The sequence below is a fragment of the Mirounga leonina genome, unplaced genomic scaffold, assembly GCF_011800145.1.
Source record: "Mirounga leonina isolate KUSES-001 unplaced genomic scaffold, KU_Mleo_1.0 Mir_197, whole genome shotgun sequence".
NCBI classification, from domain to species: Eukaryota; Metazoa; Chordata; class Mammalia; order Carnivora; family Phocidae; genus Mirounga; species Mirounga leonina.
Genome location: NW_023270494.1, coordinates 674012 through 695042, shown reverse-complemented (window position 1 = coordinate 695042; position 21031 = coordinate 674012). Strand labels below are relative to the sequence as shown.

At 56.9% G+C, this 21031-nt stretch overlaps 1 protein-coding gene across 2 annotated transcripts; it reads right to left on the bottom strand.

The window, feature by feature from the left end:
* Positions 1-413: 413 nt before the first annotated feature.
* OGFOD3 (2-oxoglutarate and iron dependent oxygenase domain containing 3) lies at positions 414-20980 on the bottom strand. Of its 2 annotated transcripts, XM_035025714.1 has the most exons (10): positions 20855-20980; positions 18640-18857; positions 18352-18450; positions 16280-16355; positions 15256-15298; positions 13024-13088; positions 12484-12540; positions 7567-7720; positions 4145-4268; positions 414-731 (listed from the first exon to the last, which is right to left on the bottom strand). In XM_035025714.1, exons 1-10 carry the CDS (start codon positions 20926-20928, stop codon positions 595-597), a joined length of 1047 nt encoding a protein of 348 aa, XP_034881605.1. In that variant the 5' UTR covers positions 20929-20980; the 3' UTR covers positions 414-594. The 2 variants fall into 2 exon arrangements, with proteins under 2 accessions (XP_034881605.1, XP_034881606.1); XM_035025715.1 differs by lacking the exon at positions 18352-18450.
* Positions 20981-21031: the final 51 nt, after the last annotated feature.

The window sequence follows — 21031 nt, the reverse complement described above, 5'->3', positions numbered from 1 at the left end:
GATTACACACACGGTCTGCCCCCCGGGCACCCGCGCCCTGCCTTCCCACATGGCACTGCCAGGGCACGTGCAGGGCGCCCGCGTGTGGTGTGCCCGGCTTGGTCGCAGGAGGATGCTGTGTCCGGTGGGACTCACGTCACCGGTGTCCTAGGTCCTCGGCCCGCACCTGTCTCCCAGAGCTGCCCGCGCCCTGGGCCTGTTCTACAGACCATGGCATCGTCCACATCCCAAAGTCGGTCTTCAACGGTCCGCGGTGCTTTCTGAACTTGGATGAGGCCCGGGCGAATGCCTATCTATTCACAAACGGGAATTTCCACCCAGGGCCCGGGGATCCCTCCTGGAGGCAGGCGGGCACGTCGGCTCGCTGCCGATTCCTGGGCCCGACGTTGACAGCACGCTGAATCAAACACACGGGTGCTTGGGGGTGAAGAGCCGCTTCCCCTAATTTACTTACAGACGAGAAACGATTAGTACAGCAGCAAATCAACCTCCGGGTGATTCATAAGGCACCTTGTTCAATGGAAATGGGCCGAACTGGCGGCAGGGGGCATCTGTCCGGCGTGGCTGCTCCCGGGGAGGGCGCCGAGGCCGGGGCTACGTGAACACGGGGTCTGCAATGCCGTGGTCCGGGTTGCAGGTGAAGGCGATGGTGACGGCGTAACGGGTGCCCCAGTGGACCTTCTCCACGCGGTGCAGGTTCTCGGACCCCGAGGTGAAGAAGGACACCCGACCTGGGACAGAAGAGAGCAGTGACCAGGAGGCCACACAGACAGCCGGCCCTGACGCAGCAAACAAGGAGAACGGGACAGGCCCGCCTGCCACGGAATGGCTGGGCAGGATGCAAAGGAGGCAAGGCCGCCGGAAGTGAGGGGCCCCCCAACCCCTGTCCCGACCCTCTTCGCGGTGGGCGGGGCCAGACTTGGGGCGAGGTCCTGCCGCCACCCAGGGCGCCCCGACAAGCCACGGGACCGCCCTAGGCCCACCCCTCACAGCCTTTCAGGTCTGACGCTTAGGACCTTACTTCTAATCCCACGTCAGACAAAACCAAACCCTGCAGAGTGATGGCAAAGCTTTAACCAGGAATCGGGGAAGACGCGTCAAGACAACGCCAAGCGCCTCGCCTCGTTAGCTCCCATCAAGTGGGGACAAAAGGTGAAGACGTGGGGAGAGGCAGCTTCTGAGTCAAGAGGAGGGGGTCCTCCAACCGTCAACAGACAATTCCACTCATTGGCTTCCGTCTTTAACTGGCCTTGCACACAGCACCGTAGATCTTTCTACAAGGGGGCTGACCATTGCAAAGCTGCAGGGGAGGAACCAGGGATTCGGCAGGCACTGTGGCAACTGCATTTCCCTTCGAAGCTACTGCTGGAAACGCGACTGCTTCCTTCATACTTGCAACTCGACCATAATCTTTGCAAAGGAAAGGAAAGTCCATCTCAGACACTTGCTCCTTTCTCGTTGTAAGCAAAGAACTGTGCTCTGCTTGGGAACAACAGAGCAAAAGAAATCGTGGACACAGCGGAAGCCGAGTGTGAGCCCGGTGGCTCCTGGAGCTCACACACGGTGCCGTCCCCGCGAAGGAAACACTCTTTCCCAGAGCAAGCCGCACGCACAACACTCTCTGAGACCCACATTTTTAAAAGACATCTTGTCCTCAGTCTCTTGCACTTTGATTCAAACCTGAGACACCGGACAAGCAGCCAGGCCTGTGTGCACGCCCGTCCATGCCCTCTGCCCCCTGTGCAGAAGGACACGGCAATCAAGTGTCTGTTGACAGGCAGTAAGAGTGGGGGATCTCCACATCCCTCCCTGCGCGTTGGCACAGTTTGCAAACAGAGACCTTGGGACAGTACAAAGCCTCCCACCGTTCATGCTGCTGGAGCCTCAGAAGAAGAAATTAATATTGGGGCAGAAAAGGAGGACTTGAGGAAATGATCGCCCAACTTTCCCCAACGTGATGAAAACCTTTGGCTTTTAGTCCAATAAGCATAGCAAACTCCAAGTGGGATAAATATAAATAAGTCCATGCCGAGGCCCAACACCATGGAACGGATGAAATGAAAGATTTCGGGAAAATCTTGGAAACAGCAGAGAAAAAAGACAGTGACCCAGTGATGGCGACTCTCTCAGCAAGAATGGAACCCGAATAAAGGAATGATGTTTATAAAGAGAAAGGAAAATGCCATCAGTCCTGAATTTCACAGTCAGTGAAGATAGCCGGGAGAAAAGGTGAGATGGGGACGTTCTCAGAAGAGCTGCTGCCAGGGGTGTGATGCGTGAAGGCCGAAGGAAAGCGGTCCCCACTGGAAACCCGGATCTACGGAGAGGGTCCTGGGAAGCATGAGTAAGGGGGAAAGCGTGAGGCGCTGTGGCTATTTTCCTGTGGATTCCCATGAGGCCGAGGACGCTGTGTAAGGAATGGATGCCAACTTTCATGTGGCCTTGCTGGCGGGCGAGACGCGCTGCATCTCTCGCCCGGCAAACGCCAGTTCCTGTGACATCTGTGGGCACGGACCAGCCTCGCTGAGCCCCAAGCGGGGACGGGACAGAGGGAGTGTTATAAAATAACCTGGCAGACCCCCATCTTGCCCACCTGGAGAGAGATTCTCAGGCCCCCCAAATGCCGGTGTGATGACCTGTGGAGAAAAGTGCGACTCGGGCCGTGCGGTCCTGCCGGAGCCCCTCTGTGCTTTCTGCGTGCAGCCCAGCAACGGAGCTGGGAAGTGCGCAGTGGTTCCGATAAACACAGGCACTACAGATGTGCTCTGCAAGAACCCAGTGGCAGGCTACCTGTCACCAGAACCACGAGGAAATTACCAGCAGAGGATGAAGTCACCATCTGTGTGGTGACCAGCAGGCCAGCACCGCCAACACCACACGAGGCAAAGAGCAAACACGGTAACACTGACACTGGAGGGCGGGTCTCCCAGGGCCACGTCCCCCAAGGCCACGTCCCCCAGGCCAAGTCCCCCAGGCCGAGTCTCCCAGGGCCACGTCCCCCAGGCTGAGTCCCCCAGGCCAAGTCTCCTATGGCTGAGTCTCCCAGGGCCACGTCCCCCAGGGCCACGTCCCCCAGGGCCATGTCCCCCAAGGCCACGTCCCCCAGGCTGAGTCTCCCAGGGCCACGTCCCCCAAGGCCACATCCCCCAGGCCGAGTCTCCCAGGGCCACATCCCCTAGGGGAACATCAAGTTGTCTGAATAATACTGCCCACATAATTCTATAAACATGAAACTTTTCAGAATTCAGAAAAAGATACTTTCTGGCTTTTTACATTCTTCAGTAAATCACTTAAAATAAGATTTAGCTCAGCAACTGAGTAACCAAAAATGTGAAATAATCTCAGTTTTTGAGGTCCTTCACGTCCTTTTCCTCTTGGGCCACAAGGGTGTCTCTTGAAAGCAGTGACAGGTGACACCCAGCCTTAGCACCAGAAGCTTCTCTGGTTCTAAATCTGCTAAACTGCCGGAGCTGCAGGGTGTCTGGAGGCCCCTCCTGCCCACTGACTGAGCCGGGTCTGCACCTCTTCCCGTGCTCACCACAGAGGGAGGAGAGCAAACCCTGAGCTGCTTAATTCCCTTTTTACAGCTTTGATTTCCACGCTACTGCGTGTCCCACTCAGAGCTTCGACAGGGAGCTGTTTGGACCCACTGGCTTGGTCCCACGGCCGGTAGGAACATTCTTAGCCAACCCAGGAGGGCAGCCTCTCTGGTCTGACTGGGCTCCCACCAGGCGGGCGCCCAGTGAGCAAGTGAGCGCAGTGCGGCAGAACAGGTGAGCCGTGGCCGCAGGGGGACGGCGCGGCCCAGGAGTCTGGGCCAGGTGTCCGGGCTCTGCCTGTGAGTCTCTGGGAGTCCTGGCTGGGGCTGCGAACCCAGCCTTCCCCACAAGCGCCAGAAGGGAGGGGACGGTCCCTCCGCTCAGCACATGCTCATGGGCCGCTCTGAGTGTTCGTGCCGTGCTGGGGGCCCTGGGGGCTCCAGGACCACCTGGTCTGGGGAGGCACAGAGCGGGAATGCACTGCAGGAAGTGGGGGGCTCGGGGGATGTGCAGCAGTGACCTGGGGCAGCGGGCGTGTCCAGGCCAGCAGATGGATGGCTTGCCCAGCTGCCTGCAAGCCTGGGGCTGCCGCCTGAGGGTCCTACCTGCTCTCGGCTCCACCGTCTTGTTGGCCCCCTCCTCCATGAACACGAATCGGCCCCCGCCGAAGTCGTCCAGGTAGTCGGAGAGGTAGAGCAGTGAGGTGTAATCGAAGGAGCCGTAGGTCACCTGCGGGCAGAGCGTGAGGGAGCACGTCAGCGTCCGGGCGCTCGTGGGCACACCAGCCCAGAAGGCCGCGCTTGCGCTTCCGAGGTCGGTCAACAACACATGTCCGCCTCCTAAATGAGACCGCCGGCTGCCTTCCCGACCACAGACACACCGCGGTCAGGCCCGCGGTCCTGCACTTTTGCCTGGAGCTCCTGCACAGCTCAGATGCAGCGCGTGTGGACGCTCGGCCGACAAGCCCGAGCCACAGCAATTCCCGGGACGGTGGCCGTGTCACCCGCTAACTGGCAGCTCCCACCTCCCACGTCCACACACGGAACAAACGCGGCAACGACAAGTGCTTTTGCTCTTTCTTCACATGTGGGGCAGCCCCAACCTTTGCTTCTAACTGTAGTAAAATACACGTGCCATAAATGTGCCATTTTAGCCAGGGGCACGAAGCACATCGTAGTCGCGCAGCCATCCCCACCGTCCGTCCCCAGAACTTCGCCTGGCATCTTCCCAAACTGACACTGTCCCCATTAAACACTCCCGGCCCCCACCCTTCTGTCTCTGTCTCTGACGACCCCGGGGTCCTTATCTGGCGGACCCTACAGTGTCTGCCCTTTAGTGCGTGAGCCTCTTTGCATAGACGCTCTTCGGGCAGACCGCGCGGGCAGTCCAAAGCAGATGGTGAAGGACGGGGTCTGGCTGAGGGCTCGTCTGAGCATGGACCCTCTGATGACCGACCCCCACCCCTGGCCTGGACGGAGGGATGTAAACAGGGGGTGGCTATCATTTGTTCCCTCAGATGCCCTGAAGTCTGGGAGGCGAGGTACTGTTCGCGGCCAGGGCAGACAAGGGGCACCACGTGGAAATGCTGTTTTCTCATCTGCAGGGTTTGGTTTAGAACCTCAGGCTGCTGAGGAGAAGCTGACTGCACTTCTCCAAAGGCTCACTCACACAGATCGGGATCTGGTTAATAAAGGGAACCGAGATACGCATTCTTTTCACACAAAGATAGTGATATCGACAAACAAGGAATTTTAATCACATAATAACATTTTCCAGGCTGATGAATCGTTCAATTAGCAAGTGTGGGGTAAGAGATAAAGGGAGGGGTCTAAGAACTGCAGTCCAAACCGTCGCCCCCCAGCCCTGGAGCACAGCCCGACTCTCTCCTCTAAGCCACCGGGCTGACAGCCAGTCATACGTGATTCTATTGACACCTGAAGGCATCCTGGGAACAACTCAGAAGCCCCAGGCCAGTCTCACGTGCCATATTTGATCAAGGCTCAAAAAGCCTTCTCCCCCTGCAACCATCTCTACCCCCATCACCATGACGACAGTCACCTCCTGACGGGAGGGGGGCCGGCCAGCAGAGCTGCCATAGTGCCCAAGAGCAATGTCACCATCTCACAAACTTGGTACCACGCAACATGAGGCTGGATTCCTATACACCTGGGCGTGTCCGCATCCCCCACTAAGACCCCGACTCAGGTTCCCCTTGTCCGGAATCCCTTCTCCCAACAAACACCAGAGGGATAAGCCTGCGAATCTCCCGGGGCCGGGCTTCTTGAGCAGCTTCCGCAGTGAACCTCACGTCCATCAATCATACGTGAGCCACGTAAAACCTGAGAGAGACCCTGTGCAGTGGGCGGGGAGTCCAGGAACCTGACCCTCTCCTACCCGCCCACCCCCAGATACCGCAAAGGAACTCTCAGAACTCGCGTGAGAACCAGGGAGCTGGTTGGGAGTGGCGGGGGTGTCTCTGTTCCTGAGCTGAGACAAGAGCCTCGCGGATGAGGAGCAGATGCCACGTTCCAGAGTTCTCTTGCGTCTGAGGACATCTTTTTGCCATGTCCACACGGGAGCGGCCTGTGGCTGCTCATGTGACCCCGGCTCCTGCAGACCCTTCCGTGGCCTCCTGGCTCTGAGCATCGCTCTGGAGAGCCTGAGGCTGCTGACATGTGACTGGCGGCCAGTCTCCTCCCGCCTGAGGAGTATTCTCTTCGAAGTGCGAGAACGCAGCCGGGCCACGCTCAGGGTTGTTTCTCCTGAGCGGACTCTTCCTGGTGGGTGGAGGGCTGTTCCTCCTTCGTGCAGGAGATCCTCCTGGGCTCCGGCCCACGGAGGGGGCTCCCTTCTCCGTATGCTGGACGTACCCGTCCGTCCTCCACACGCATCGTCTTTGCCGTCAGCACCGTAAGAACCACTTCTGCCCCTGCAACGTCTGTGATGATCTCACGGCCAAGGTCGCACCTGCCGCCTGGTGCGGTGACCATCGGCGGTGGTCACCCACAGACCAACAGCTGCCACAGCCGTGAGGGGCAGGGGGACGGGCTGGACCACAGCGGCCCGGACTGGCGTCCGAACACACTGCAAGCAGACCCTGGGCCTCCCGCCGTGAGGCCAGAAATCCCGCAGTCCCAGCCTGAGTCTGGGGAGCCCCCAGAGCGTCGCTGGCCCGCTGGGAGCCCCTGGCCACAGACGCCACTTCCATTTAAGCTGGCTTGAACTGATTACATATTGGGGTCCTCGGTTTCACTAACCACACCCTTGTGCTCATGGCCACGCGCGGTGCCGCCTCCGTCAGCCCAGTCGAGATTAAACAAAGGCTGAGCATCTGGCTGGGTTTCAGAGCTGAAGCCCCATTTGCAAGCGTGCGTCCCAACCTGCCCTCATCACTCATCCCAAGCTTTCCGGGTATTCTTCACCTGCTTCTTTCGTTCTAGCATCAAGGGACACGAGGGACGGTCCTCGGTCACCTGAGCACACCTGCAGCCCTCAGGTGACCCCGGCAGCATGCTGAGAACACGGGGGGGCGTGGCTGCAGTACAGATGGGGATGGGCTCCAACTCAGCGGGTCGAGATCACTGATTAGCTGGGACTGTGCAACAGAGATCAAGGACGGGAGATCCAGAGGATCCTGAGTGGTTGAGAGATCTTCCCGTGAAGAGGCGGGACGCGGGTGGAGGGTGCCCAAGGGGAGGCCACCTGCAGCTGTGGGGACGACAGAGCTGCCTGGGTGGCACGTGGTGGAGCTCACGGCTCCAGCGGACGCAGCCACGGAGGACAGGGTACCACGGTGCCCACCACTTCCTAGTGCACATTTCACTGTCCCACGGGGACGGGTTTTACCTCCTTGACGACATCCACGGGGTTCCACAGGGTTTAGGGCCCACCCCAAATGTCGGAGAGGAAGACATCTAAAATCCCAACCACAGACACGCCACAGGGCAGATGCTCCGAAGCCCAGGCCGAGCCGGCTCGGGCAGGCACGGACAAGCCCCAGCACCTGCGCCGGAGGGTGGGTGCTCACCTTGTCCACGTGTGCGTGCCAATACTCATCGTGAGCCGTCCGGGCTTGGGTGCTGTTGATGCGGGAGAAGAACGTGGGCTTTGTCAGGTAGAGCGAAGACACACTGATGCCAAAAGCCTGGGCGATCGTGAGCTGGACCCTCTGCCGCACGTCCCTGTCGGGAGGACACATGCATCACCCAGGAGCAGTGCGGCCCCCGGAGAGAACTCTCCACAGGTCCCGCAGAGCCCACACAGCGCCACGCCGCAAAAAGACACGGACTACAGGCCAGCCGCCAGACGGACAGACACACACCCAGCAGCCTGGGCCTGTGTGAAAGGACACCACGTGCAGGACTAGGAACTGAGCACCGATTCCCTGCAGGAATGGCCACGGCACCAGGCCCGCTGGGGACACTCAGGAGCAACAGAGGAGGAGAGCGGCCCTCTGCATCGCGTGCGCGTGTTCCTGAGCGGGGCAGAGGGGCCCTCACTGGGAGCTACAGTGTGCGCAGCCAGGGGCCGGGGCCACCGCCTGCCACAGCAGAGGGGTGGCACCCCGTAGAGACACCGGCCCCTTCCTCGCACGTCCAGGGGGCTGGGCTCCAAGCCCTGCACGCGCAGCTGTGGGGCGAGGTGCCAATGGAGCACAGCCCCCCACATCGGCATCCACAGTGGGGGCACCACCTCTGCCTGGACCGCTGCTGACCTGCACAGCCGAGCTCCAGGGAGCCGCCTCCTTGTGGGAGGCCAGATGCAGGGGAGCAGTGCTAGACGGGCTGACCCCCGTCTTTCAGGTAGACACACGACACCTGCTGCCTACCCACCCACCTACACGCCTCTACACACATGTGCACACGGACCTCCCTACACACACCAAACGTACACCCTTACACACGTGTACACATACCTACCTACACGCAGCATATTTACATGCCTGGACACACGTGTGCACACGGACCTACCCACACACGCCATACACACTTACACCCCTACATATGCCCAAGTCTGCGAGACTCAGGTACACGCCCACACGCACCTACACATTCAGGGGCCTGCCCACGTACCCCTGTGCACACGTGCGGAGCTAGCTCTAGCCCCACAAACGATGTAGCTCCAGCACAACAGGGTATCCTTCCAACATCTCCAAACCACCGGCCGATGCTTCAACAGGCACACCACTAGCCAAAGGGTGCCCCCATTCCGCAGGGCGCCAACTGGGGGCGCACCAGACTTTTCCTGGGACCCCCTTAGACTCATTTCAGTAAGTAGAGCAAGGACTCTACCATCAGCGACGTTCATGGAACTTCTGCTGGGCCAACAACTACACTCAGAATGCTTCTAACCCTTCAACGGGGTAGGAGATACGTGTGCGCTCAGCAGCTCTTATCAGCCAAGTCAGAAAAACTACTTCTGAGAATGTCAGAATTTTTAGTGGGCTTTGTTGTCTTCATCTTTGTTCACCTTCAACGCGCAAAGCTTTGCCAACAGTGTTGAGCCAAATGTCCCAGTTCAACGAACCGAAAGAACTTAGAGGCTCATGGTATTCCTTCACTCTGTCATCAAACCACACACTCTGTGGATGGCACACTAATGAGGTGATGGTGCTCCTTCTGGGCTCCCGGGGGCCCGCCCCGGACAGTCCTCCGGTTTTCAGTTCCGGCCACTGCATGTCACGCTGCACACCCTCCCTGAGGTCAGCAGACAGATGACAGCCAGAAAAGACGGGAAACAAACTGACGTTTTACCTTCAGCACGTCCAGAGATGGCTAGGAGTCCGATGAAACCACGTGGACGTGGCACCGAGGGCGGCAGGAGCCCTGCTCCCGGGGGCACACTGACCACCTCTGTAATAACCCGAGGTGGAGTTCCGGGAATTTCTCACCCTGAACATTAACCATAAAGCCAACCTCAAAGCTTTCCTTCCATCTCACAAGACACACAGAGCGGAGCATTTTGTATTTTGTGTGAATTATCAGAATGCTTTCGTGGGAGATAGGCAGCTCTTCTGACCATGACATCGCCATGGCCTCAAGAGTCCCCAAACCTCGCTCTCTTGGTCCAGCAGAAATGTTCTGTGACGATCTAGACCATAAATGAGATCAGGCTGAGATCTCATGCTGGTAATACTCTTGTCATGTCTCAGAATGCTCAATTATTTTTAACAACAGAGTAGACAAAGTTAGAAAAAAGATTCCAACGTTACCCTCTAAAACTGCCATTTCCTTGACAACACTATTTGAGAATCTATTTTGAGAAGTTTTAGTGATTGGGTTATTATTATGATTATTTTTTTTAAAAAGATTTTATTTATTTACTTGACAGAGAGAGAGATAGCGAGAGCAGGAACACAAGCAGGGGGAGTGGGAGAGCGAGAAGCAGACTCCCCGCCGAGCAGGGAGCCCGATGTGGGACTCGATCCCAGGACCCTGTGATCATGACCTGAGCCAAAGGCAGACGCTTAACGACTGAGCCACCCAGGCGCCCTATGATTATTTTTTTAAAGGTTTTTTTATTTTAAGAGAGAGAGCTGATGCGAGCAGGAGGAAGGGTGGAGGGAAAGAAAATCTCAAGCAGACTCCCTGCTGCGCGCGGAGCCCGATGCCGGGCTCAATCCTACAACCCTGAGATCATGACCTGAGCTGAAATCAGAGTGGGACACTTAACCAACTGAGCCACCCAGGCGCCCCAGTTATTATTTTAATAATTGTTTTACTGTGTGAAACTAATTGGTTCCTTCCATTTTTCCTCATTGATAACTACCAGTCTCATTTATTAAACCCTCAGCTCTGGTGGAACACAGCGAACGTCCTGATGAAGCCTGCGTTCCATGCCTCCTGGCAGCCGCCTCCTCCAGCACCCACGTGCCCGGCAACGGCGCTCACCCTTCTTGGTTCAACAGCCAACTGGGTTTTCACTCCAGAAATACAAACTCTGTTCCATACGTGCGACTCTCCCTGGGTTCTCTGCGCAACCACTGTCCCCGACCGCAGTTGGATCGACACCCCTTCCTCTCTGCAGGCTCGCACTCGAATGAGACACAAATCCACTGTTTTCCCTTCATCCGTGGTGATCGTTTTTACGTTTCATAGAGCCTTGAACTTACGAACATTAAAATACTGATGCACGCTGTTCACTTGACAGTAAACACCGTAAACACAGTAAACCAGTCACGGGGTGATTGCAGACCAGGCTCCTGCACCGCTGGTCACCTGGCCCTTTTGTGCTGCGAAACCCGGCCTCGCTCCAGGCCCAGACTTCAGGGCCGACCCAGTGAGGTCACTAGCGCGTGGCAGGGGTCAAGGGCACCGCTCACTGCTGCTACAATTTGCAGGTCAAGTTCACCCCGACCCTTCGCTTCTCTCTGGACCAGGAGCCCGGCTGTCTCCCTGGAAACATCACCAAAGGGAAGCAGCAGCTGTTTCCAGGCCTCGAGGCTACGGTAGCAATGGGCCTGCTGGTTGCTGGTCAGGGACGGGTGCCGGGGCCGAGGGGACAGAAGGGCAACGTGGGGGTCCGCATGGCGACGAGACGCTTGGTACCGTGACTGGCAGCCCTTACATGACCAACCCAGGGGACAGAATTGCACACACTCACACAAATAAGGTAGAACCAGGGATTCTGAGCAAGACGGTGGGGGCAGCACTGGGGCCGGTTCCTGGGGGCGATGCCCTGCTCTGCTCACACCAACTTGTTGCCATTGGGGGAAACTGGGTGCAGGGTACATGGGATCGCCCTGTGTTATTTCCCCAAACAGTCTGTGAGTCTTGATTATCTAAAAATTATAAGTTTTAATTAAAGAAAGCCACTCCCCAGTGAGGGGCGCTGTCAGGGCAGGAGGGCCGTTCCTGGCGCCAGCATGTGTGGTGTGACTTGAGAGGGCCCGGCCCCCTGCAGCACCCTGGGCTGCTCGTGGGGCTCTTGCAAGAGCTGCTGGACCCGCTGAGGCTGGCTCTGCCTCCCTCCACGTGAGCTGTTGCGAGGGGCAGGGAGCAGCCCTGGACAGACGGGGGGCGCACGAGGCCTCCACGGGCCTGCTCCTGCCACAGGGTCGTGTGGGCTCGATGGCCTGGCTGGACCCACAGCGACTGAGGCAGGGGCTGCCCTGTGCACCACCAACTAGCCCGAAGCGATCTGGACGCTAGTGCAGAGTGTAACACTCACAGCTGTTCTAGTACTTTCTGCCAGTCGGCCCTGGCTGCACAGAGTGTCAGGGAAGGAGAAAAACCACGGAGCTGGGAGAAGAGGCCAACCAGACAAGCCCCCTCCCTTCAGTATTTCTGGGGACGCTCATGCGGTCCATGGGTTCCCTGGCCTGGCCCCCAGGGCAGAGAGGTACCACCCCTGGGTCCACCTGCCCGGACTCTGTAAAGTGAACTGTGCATTTCAGCCTTCGTGAGACCCTCTGCTCACAACGTGCCCACGACAAGCCAGGGGCTGTGGCACATACCCCAGGGACATGCACAAGCCCTCAGCTGGGGTGGACACGGGGCGGGCGTGGTCTGGAGAGGTAGTGGTCAGATGGGTATGGCCGGGTGGTAGTCTTTGAGGGCAAGGGTTGGGTGGGTGGACGTGGTCAACGGGCATGGACTCGGTGCTGTGGTGGGATGGGCAGGGTCGGGGAAGGCGTGATCACGGTGGGTTCGGACAAGTGGGCGTGCCCAGGGGCGTGGCGTGGGCTGGTGGGCGGGGTGAAGATGGGTGGGCACGGTTGCAGAGGGTGGGTGGGTGTGGCCTAGCCTGGGGCGTGGCCTAGGCCCTTGAGCAGGGGCTGGTGGGCGTGGCCCTGCAGCTGGGTGGGCGTGGCCCTGATGGGCGTGGCGCGCCTGGGTTCTGCCCCTGGCTGGGCGGGGCTCCCGCGGCACCGACCCTCCGCCCTCCCCACTCAGCCTGCGCCCCCTGCCTCCACGTCTGACGTCATGACCGCTTTCCTCCTCACCTGTACAACTGGAAGTCCTCTTCTGAGAAGACGGTTTGTATTTTATCTCCAAAGTATCTGTGAAAAAATAGGCTGTTAACAAATGTAACGTTTCATTGGACGTCTGTTGTCAACGCTTTATTATAATCTCTGAATCTTTTCCCCACTTCCTTTAGCTTCGTTGTTTCCTCCTGGGCGCTGATCTCTGTTTCTCCAGCGATAACCACGTGATTAAAGGGACGGACGTCAATGTGAGCACCAAGGTTGGGAGAATCTCTGCTTCTCTGGCCTCAGGGAGGATCGGAGTCCCACCGGACTCTCCCGCTCTCCTGAGGGCCTGGCCAGCCTCTCACCCCTCCCACCTCTCCCTCTGGCTGCCCCTCGGCCTCAGGAAGGTCCCGCTTTCCGGAGAAGGCCCCGGAGAAGCCTCCGATGGAGCCCCAGGCTGTTCCCTGCAGCTGGTGAACAAGGATCCCGCCCCCTGAGAAGGGCCATACCCCCAGTTCCAGCTAAGAAATGCACAGGGGTGCAGGGAGGGCTGCAGCCCCTCAGGGCTCTCACCTGTACAGATTCACAAAGCGCTTCCCGACAGACAGGGCCCCCGAGTGCAAGTCCAAGACGGATGCCTGGAAAAGACGAGCACAGGGCGGCAGGGGCCTTGAGGTCCAGCCCACCCTCACCCTGGGACCGGGAGGCCATGCCGGGTTTCAAGACAGGGGACCCAGGGTATGTACAGGACAGATCTCATTCTCTCCCGCCCAGTCTGATTTTCTGAAAACGGTCCACAGACCTGTGAACTCCTGCAGCTGAATCACACCCCGCCCACCCTCGCTCCTTCAGCCCTGTTGAGGTGTAAGGGACAGATGAGCTGCACAATTTGATAAGCTTTGATGTCACATACCCGTGAGCCACCATCACCATCAAGATAACAACCACATCCCAGAATGTCCTCGTACCCTCTGCCATCCTGCCTCTCTCCCCCGACTCCTCCCCACCCAGGCAACCACCGATGTGCTTCCTACCGTCACAGACTGATGCACATTTTCTAAAATTGTATGTGAATTTAATCATGTGGGATGCACTCTTTCTGGGTCTCCTGCTGCTCAGCATCACCACTCTGGTTCGCTCATGCTGTTGTGTCCACAGACATCCATCCCATCTTATTGCTGAGGACACTCCATGGTTTGGGGTAACACAACCATGTGGGTTGTTTCCAGTTTGGGGCTATTACCAATTAAGCCGCCCTGAACACTGGCAGACAAGTCTGTGTGGACAGATGCTTTCATTCTCTTGGGTAAATCCCCAGAAGTGGAATTGCTGGGTCCTACTTTCTAAAACACCGTCAAAGTGTTCTGCACCCCTGCCCACCCCACCTCTGTGGGTCTTCCGCCCCATCCGGGAAAAGTGGTCACCAGCAGGGACCATTTTTACGCTATCTGGAAGCTACTATATTTCTCCTAATTGGTGCAGTGATCAGCCCAGGGGTTTGAACATAATTTGAGCTTAATAAATGTTAACTGAACTTAAAGGCATCAAATCTGGTTCCTTTGCTGCAAGACAACTTCCTGGGAATGCCCAACAAAGAATAAGAGATGAGTCCATGCACAAATGGGTTTTTAATAAATGCTACCCCTGATTCAAACCAAACTGAAATAAAAGGAGCTTAATTTTCAGAACTCTGGGGGAAATTTTGCAGAATAAAATAAAGTCATGCAGATAATCATAGAGATACTTAGAAATTCTAGCAAAGTCCATAAACTAATCTTCCCAGGACTTTCAAACATGTAGACCGATCCGGGTCTGCGTAATGGCGATAATTCAGCCATCGCCAAACAATGCAGAGAAGACTATCTTCCACAGCTTCACACGCTGGGTGGAGACCCACATTCAGGACACCACAGGGAAATGCAAGCTAATGTGTGGTGCTCATAAGAACAGGACCCCAGGCGCTGCCCAGGAGGCAGATGAGGCACAGGGCTGCCCTGGCCCAGCAGCTGCTGTGACTGATCACCACAAACCGGGGACTCAAACTAACCGAATTTGTCTCCTCACAGCTACTGAAGCCAGAGATCCTAAAATCAAGGTGTGGCCAGGGCCACGCTCCCTCTGAAGGCTCTAAGGGAGGACTCCTCCTGCTTCTTCCAGCTTCTGGTGGCTCCAGGGGTCCCCTGGCTTATGGCTGCATCCCTCCACCTCTGTCTTCCTGCGGCTTCTCCTCTTCCACAAGTCTCTCTCTGCCTCTCTCGCATAAGGACACTTTTGCCATTGGATTCAGGGCCCACCCCAATCCAGAATGACCTCATCTTCAGACCCTTAACTTCATGGCATCTGTAAAGACCCCTTTTCCAAATAAGGTCTTATCCCCAGGTTCTGGGTGGACGCACTGTTTATGAGATCCCCTGGGACTCCCCCTGCACTCTCCACTGGGCCCCTGCACTCTCACACACATGGATGACAGTGCCCACACCGTGTCTGTGGGGCCTCCAGCCTGGAGGCTGGGGAGCATGTGCGTCACCGTGTCCCAGGAGCCCCTCCCGCTTCCAGGGCTGGCCACCCTCCTCACTGGGCTCCTAACTCACCCTCTGTCAGCTCACTGTCTGAGACCAGATCCGCCTGCCCCCAGCGGGGGCCCCAGATCTGGAGCAGGCTGCTGCAACTCCCTGTGAAGAGCGGGGACACTCTTGTGCCCCCTGAATGTGGCCTGTCCACACTGGCGATGTGGGGGGACACCTCCTTGCTCCTGGACGGACAGCAAGTTAAAGGGGCAGAAAGAAAACTGAAGCAGGAACTCACCCCTCCGTCAGATCCTCCCAGGGACAGCCCCTTCTCGGCTATGCTGTGGGGGAAGGTCATTATATTCAGGATTTAGTTAGTAGAATTCTCTGTGGTATATCTAGGCAAATAACCAGCATGATTCATGTAATGTTAATAGATTGTTTAATATTTGCAACATAAACACATGTTCAGACCAAAGGACTCAATTTTCAAAGCTAAATGAGTAAATGGTAATATTTCCTCACCATCTTGTTAATTAAATATGACAGATGAGAAACAAGTAGGCTTAATTTCCATCTTTAGCACCAAGAGCTGGTGCCCACCCAAATGGGCTGAGCTACTCCCACTGGGTCCCTGGGGATGGGTCAACCCGACTCCAGTGACTCCTGCCCAACGAGCCCCTACACTGTTATCTAGAAACAGGAGGAGCGTCTCCCTGCTGGGACGGGCAGCTGGGACATAGGCTGAAGGCAGCTTGAGGGCAGACGCCGCTCCACCTTGCACCTGTGTCTAAACAGCTCTCGTGTCTGAACAATTTGTTGCAAAATCAAAGCTTTAAGATCTTGTTTTTAAAATCCCAACAAAGAAAAATCCAGTGTCGGCTGCCTCTGAGTAAGACTTCCTGCCCCGACGCCAGTCACGGCTGGTCAGCCCAAGGGCTAATGCCCAGCCAGCTTAGGCACAGAGACTGCACCGCTCTCTTGTGAGCCCCTGTTGCAGGGGGCACGTCTGCACAGGGCACGCACAGTCTCCCCAACAGCTGAGGAGGCAGCATCTCCTAGACCTCCTATCCAGGTCAGACCCACTTCCCCTGAAGAGGGCTTGGGCCTCGGCGGGTTCCAGCGGCAGCAGCAGCATCCCTGAGGGGAACACCCTTTGCTCCTGGAAACTGGAGAAGCCTGCTTTTGCCCTTGGAGGCACGCAAGAAATGCTTAGGAATTCTAAATGAATTTCTTTACGTTGCTTTTTTAGTAAAAACCGTCTGCTTCCTGTCCTGCAGCCCCACTTTCCCATTTGTTCGGGACAGAAGAGGCTTGGGTACCTGCGAATCCGCTGGGCTTCGTCCCTGGTGATGACAGTGTCAGTGATGCCCCGGCCACACTTCCTGGGCGAGCAGCCTGGGGAGAGAGGAGCCAGAAGGAGATGCTGACCCCATGCTGAATCTGTTGAGGACTTACCTATAGGTGGCCCTCCCCAGGGGAACTCTGTGGGGCCGTGCCTTCCACAGGTTGAGCGTCTGCCTTCAGCTCAGGTCATGATCCCGGGGTCCTGGGATCAAGCCCCGAGTTGGGCTCCCTGCTCAGCGGGAAGCCCGTTTCTCCCTCTCTCTCTGCCTCTGCCCCTCCTCCTTGCTTGTGCACTCTCTCTCTCTCTGTGTCTCAATTAAAATAAAAATCTTAAAAAAAAAAATCCAGGGGCACCGGGGTGGCTCAGTCTGAGCGTCTACCTTCGGCTCAGGTCATGGTCCCAGGGTCCTGGGATCGAGCCCCGCATCGGGCTCCCTGTTCGGCGGGAGGCCTGCTTCTCCCTCTCCCACTCCCCCTGCTTGTGTTCCCTCTCTCGCTGTCTCTCTCTGTCAAATAAATAAATAAAATCTTAAAAAAAAAAAGAAAGTCTGAGCCAATATCAAAGAACCTATATCATACAGATTATATATTATTGAGCTACAAGGCAATTAGGTTAGAAACTGATTTTTTTTTTCTAAAGATTTTATTTATTTATTTGAGAGAGACAATGAGATAGAGAGAGCATGAGAGGGGGGAGGATCAGAGGGAGAAGCAGACTCCCCGCCAAGCAGGGAGCCTGATGTGGGACTCGATCCAGGGACTCCAGGATCATGACCTGAGCCGAAGGCAGTCGCTTAACCAACTGAGCCACCCAGGCGCCCTAGAAACTGATTTTTAAAAAGAGAGAACCAAAACCCCATGAATTTTGAAATGCTGAAACCCAGTAGGAACAGAGTGTTCAACATGAGTAAGGGTCAAGAGTATAATTTGGGTGAAAAAGTGAATTTTGGATGGTTGACTTATCAGGGCAAGCACACACTCCACACACACACACGGTGCGGTGCTCTGTCCAGACACCCCCACAGGGGTCGAGCCTCTGTCTCATCAGGAGCCCCTTGCCCAAAGTAGAAGCCCCTCCAGCTTGAGGGGCAGGAGAGAAGTCCAGAAGCTTTAAATAGACCTCAACTATTTTTTGGTATTGTGGAAATATACATAACACAAAATTTACCATTTTACACTCATAGTGTTGTGCCAACATCATCACTATTCGTCTCCAGGATTTTTTCTGCTTCCCAAACTGGAACCCCACATTGCTAAATAATAACAACTCCCAATCCCCCCACCCCCTTGTGCAAACTTTTAGTGTTGCTAAATTATTAAGTGCGTGAGAAGAGAAACTTCAGCTCTAACTGCAGAGAAATACTTTCTTGGAAGCTGGGACAGGAGAGGGAAAGGCTGAGGGAGACAGGGAGGGCACCCATACGGGCAAGGGAGGTGGAGCCCTGGCCCGCGGGCGCCACTCGGTGGAAGCACTGGGCAGTCTTCTTCCAGTTCAGTCCAGAGCACTACTCTCAATGAAAAAATGAACAAAATTCTGTCTTTAAGACAGTCGTGCAGGCTAGGTTTTTAAAACGGAGAAAGTGCCCAGCAGCGAGGAATGTGTGAGAAATTAAAGCCCACTGGCACTGAGGTCCTGGGCTCTCCGGGGTGCCGAACCCAATGGGCGCCTCTGGGTACCACGCCCCCTCCTGCCTTCCTGCCCCCCCCCGGCATGGGACACTCGACCTGGGGAAGGGCTTCTGGTAGTGACATTTCTTTTTTTTTCTTTTATAAGATTTTATTATTTATTTGAGAGAGAGCGAGAACACAAGCAGGGGGAGTGGCAGGCAGAGGGAGAAGCACGCTTCCCGCTGAGCAGGGAGCCCGATGCGGGACTCGATCCCAGGACCCTGAGACCATGACCTGAGCTGAAGGCAGACGCTCAACGACTGAGCCCCCCAGGCGTCCCCATTAGTGACATTTCTTGTTGCAACATTTTCTGCAGCGACAACACTCTATAACACTCTATAGCCAAAGACCTTTCTCGTTTCAGCTTTCTCTTCCTTACCTTTCCAATTCCGTTGTGTGCCTCCAGGCAAACTGTCTCTCCAGCAGAGTGCAGGGCACCTCGGTAAAATGTTAGCCTCGGTGACCGGCAGGCCTGCCCCTGCATTTCCCAGTCCAGGTGTGGGTTAACCCACCTGAAGGAGGGAAAGTTCGCCCATACCCCCCGGCCCCCGCCCACTTTCAATCTGATTCCCACCAATTCATTGCAGCAGAACACGGACACATCTCAGACACAGCGCGTTCCATGTTGACGTGCTGCTCTTTCCCGGACTGCAGCAGCATCGCCTACCTTCAAACCTTCGGTGACTGTCATAGTCCTCTGAGCAGGGCACCTCGATGAACCTGCCTGGTAGCATCTCGCCACGGTGAGCCAGGACCTCAGTGACGCCACCATCACCCCTCAGACTGCCCCAGAGCAGCAGCCCAGCAAGCACGGCGCAGGCCCCCGGGATGGCAGTTCTCAGCCACTTCCTCGGCACCTCCCGCGGGGCCCGGACACTCTTGTTGCTGAGGACAAAACACAACCGCCGTCACCCAAAGGCACCCGTGTGTGCTGAGAAGACAGACCATGATGACCAGGGACCGCACCCACACTTGGTTACAGCAAGTCTTACACTGTTCTGCAGTAACGGAGGTCAGAGCTGCTCTCAGCCAATCCAGGGGCACTCGGCAGCCTGAGAGGACGTGCTGGGGAAGGAGGCCCCCAGCCCCATCTGACCCGTGCTGGGAACAAGGTGAGCTGCCAGTCAGTGTCCCTCCAGGCCCACGGAGAACCCGAATCTGTGCTGCCAATCACATTGCCTGCAACTGAAACTGACTGCCCCGAACCATGTACCAGGGCCCATGCCCACACACAGGACACAAACTAAGTGTGAGTCAAACCCACTTCACTAAAACCACAAGCCAGCCGAGAAGATAAGCACAGTGAAAACAATGTACAATTAAGACACTTTTTGCACAACCTGGGTAACTACACTTCTCACCGCCAGGGCTGAAGTTGCATGCACATGTGTGTGCACATCTGTACCCATGTATGTGCCCGTGGGTGCGGCTGTCTGTGTGCACCTGTGTAAACGGGAAGCTGTCTACTGTTGTCTAGGAAAGACTTGGTGACTGTAGGGCTCAAAGAACTCGCAAAAAAAGAAAGAAAAAAGAGATGCCTGGGTGGCTCAGTCGTTAAGCGTCTGCCTTCCGCTCAGGTCGTGATCCCGGGGTCCTGGGATCGAGCCCCGCATCGGGCTCCCTGCTCCGCGGGAAGCCTGCTTCTCCCTCTCCCACTCCCCCTGCTTGTGTTCCCTCTCTTGCTGTGTCTCTCTCTGTCAAATAAATAAATAAAAATCTTAAAAAAAAAAAAAGAAAGAAAAAAGATCAAGGCACTCTTTTAAGGAGGTGTGCCCTGTTTCTTCAAGTATGCGATTAATTCCTGAAAAGCAGGGAGTCTGACTTCTATTTTTATGTCCCTCAACTCTTTGCAGTGCTATATGAATAAAACAAATTCCAATAAATAAATCCCAAGGAGGGCACAGCATGGTCAGACCACATTGAGTGGATACCTGATCATTTTAAACAGGGATCATAGACACCTGAAGGGGAAGGGGGGCTCTGCCCAACTCAAAAAGATTCCCCACCCCTAGAACTGCTGTCCAGCCTCCAGGCCACCCAGCCTTCCATAATTAGACCAGGGTGGACACCTGACACCAGCCGGCCCATCATTTCCCTTCTCCGGAAATCCCAGACAGGGCAGGGAGACGGCCAGCCCATCTCAGCAGCAAATGATTGGCACCCTGCCCGACAAGGCAGAGTTGCTGGGGACCCTTCTCCCCACAGTGCGGCTGCGGAATCTGAAAGGGACGGGGTGGGGGGGGAAGGGGAGGGGGGACGACGACGACGACACACGCACAGAGACACAAAAGATGAAGAAACTGCATCTTCGGCCAGATTCAGATGCAACACTCCCCTCGGGGTCTGCTCAAGGGGAGCACCCTGTTGGGAGCAAGCTGGCTCAAGCTGCACCCAGAGAATCTCGCCAGAACAGAAGGGGCCTGCTTTCCAAGTCTCAGAGCAAGGTCCATGGCCGCTGGGCAAGCACTGGGGCGCAGTGATTTTTCCTGGAGCGATGAAAACACACCCTGGCTCTGAGAGCTTTAGGAAGAACCCCCTGCAAGGCTACGCGATGGGACGGTCCCTTATTCATTCATCGGGCCACCCATCCGACGGCCCTCCTATACACAGCCCTAAGGACAGCGCACAGGGACGACACGACGGGGCCTCGGAGCACGCCCGCGTCGGGAGGCCGGCCGCGGAGCCCTCTGCACACAGGGTCCGGGTCAGGGAAGGACTCCCGCCCCGAGTTCGCGTCCGGAGTCCCAACCCCGAGCCGCGGCCGCGCAGCACGACTCTGCGGCCACGCCCCCACAGGCCACGCCCCCTGGTCTGGCCACGCCCGCCGCGCGGCCACGCCACGCCCGCCGCCGCAGCTCGCCCCTCCCCGCGCCGTCCGGTACCTGCTCGGGCGCCGGCGCTCGGCCGGCCCGCTGCCCTCGGGAGCCTTGGGCGCGCCCCTCCGCTGAGGCGCCATCGGGCCAGGCCTCTGCGGAAGCGGGCGGGACGCGGGAGCCGCCGCGAGCCGGGACGAGCGCCGCGAGAGGTTGCGCGAGGCCGGCGCTGCCGGGGACGCAGAG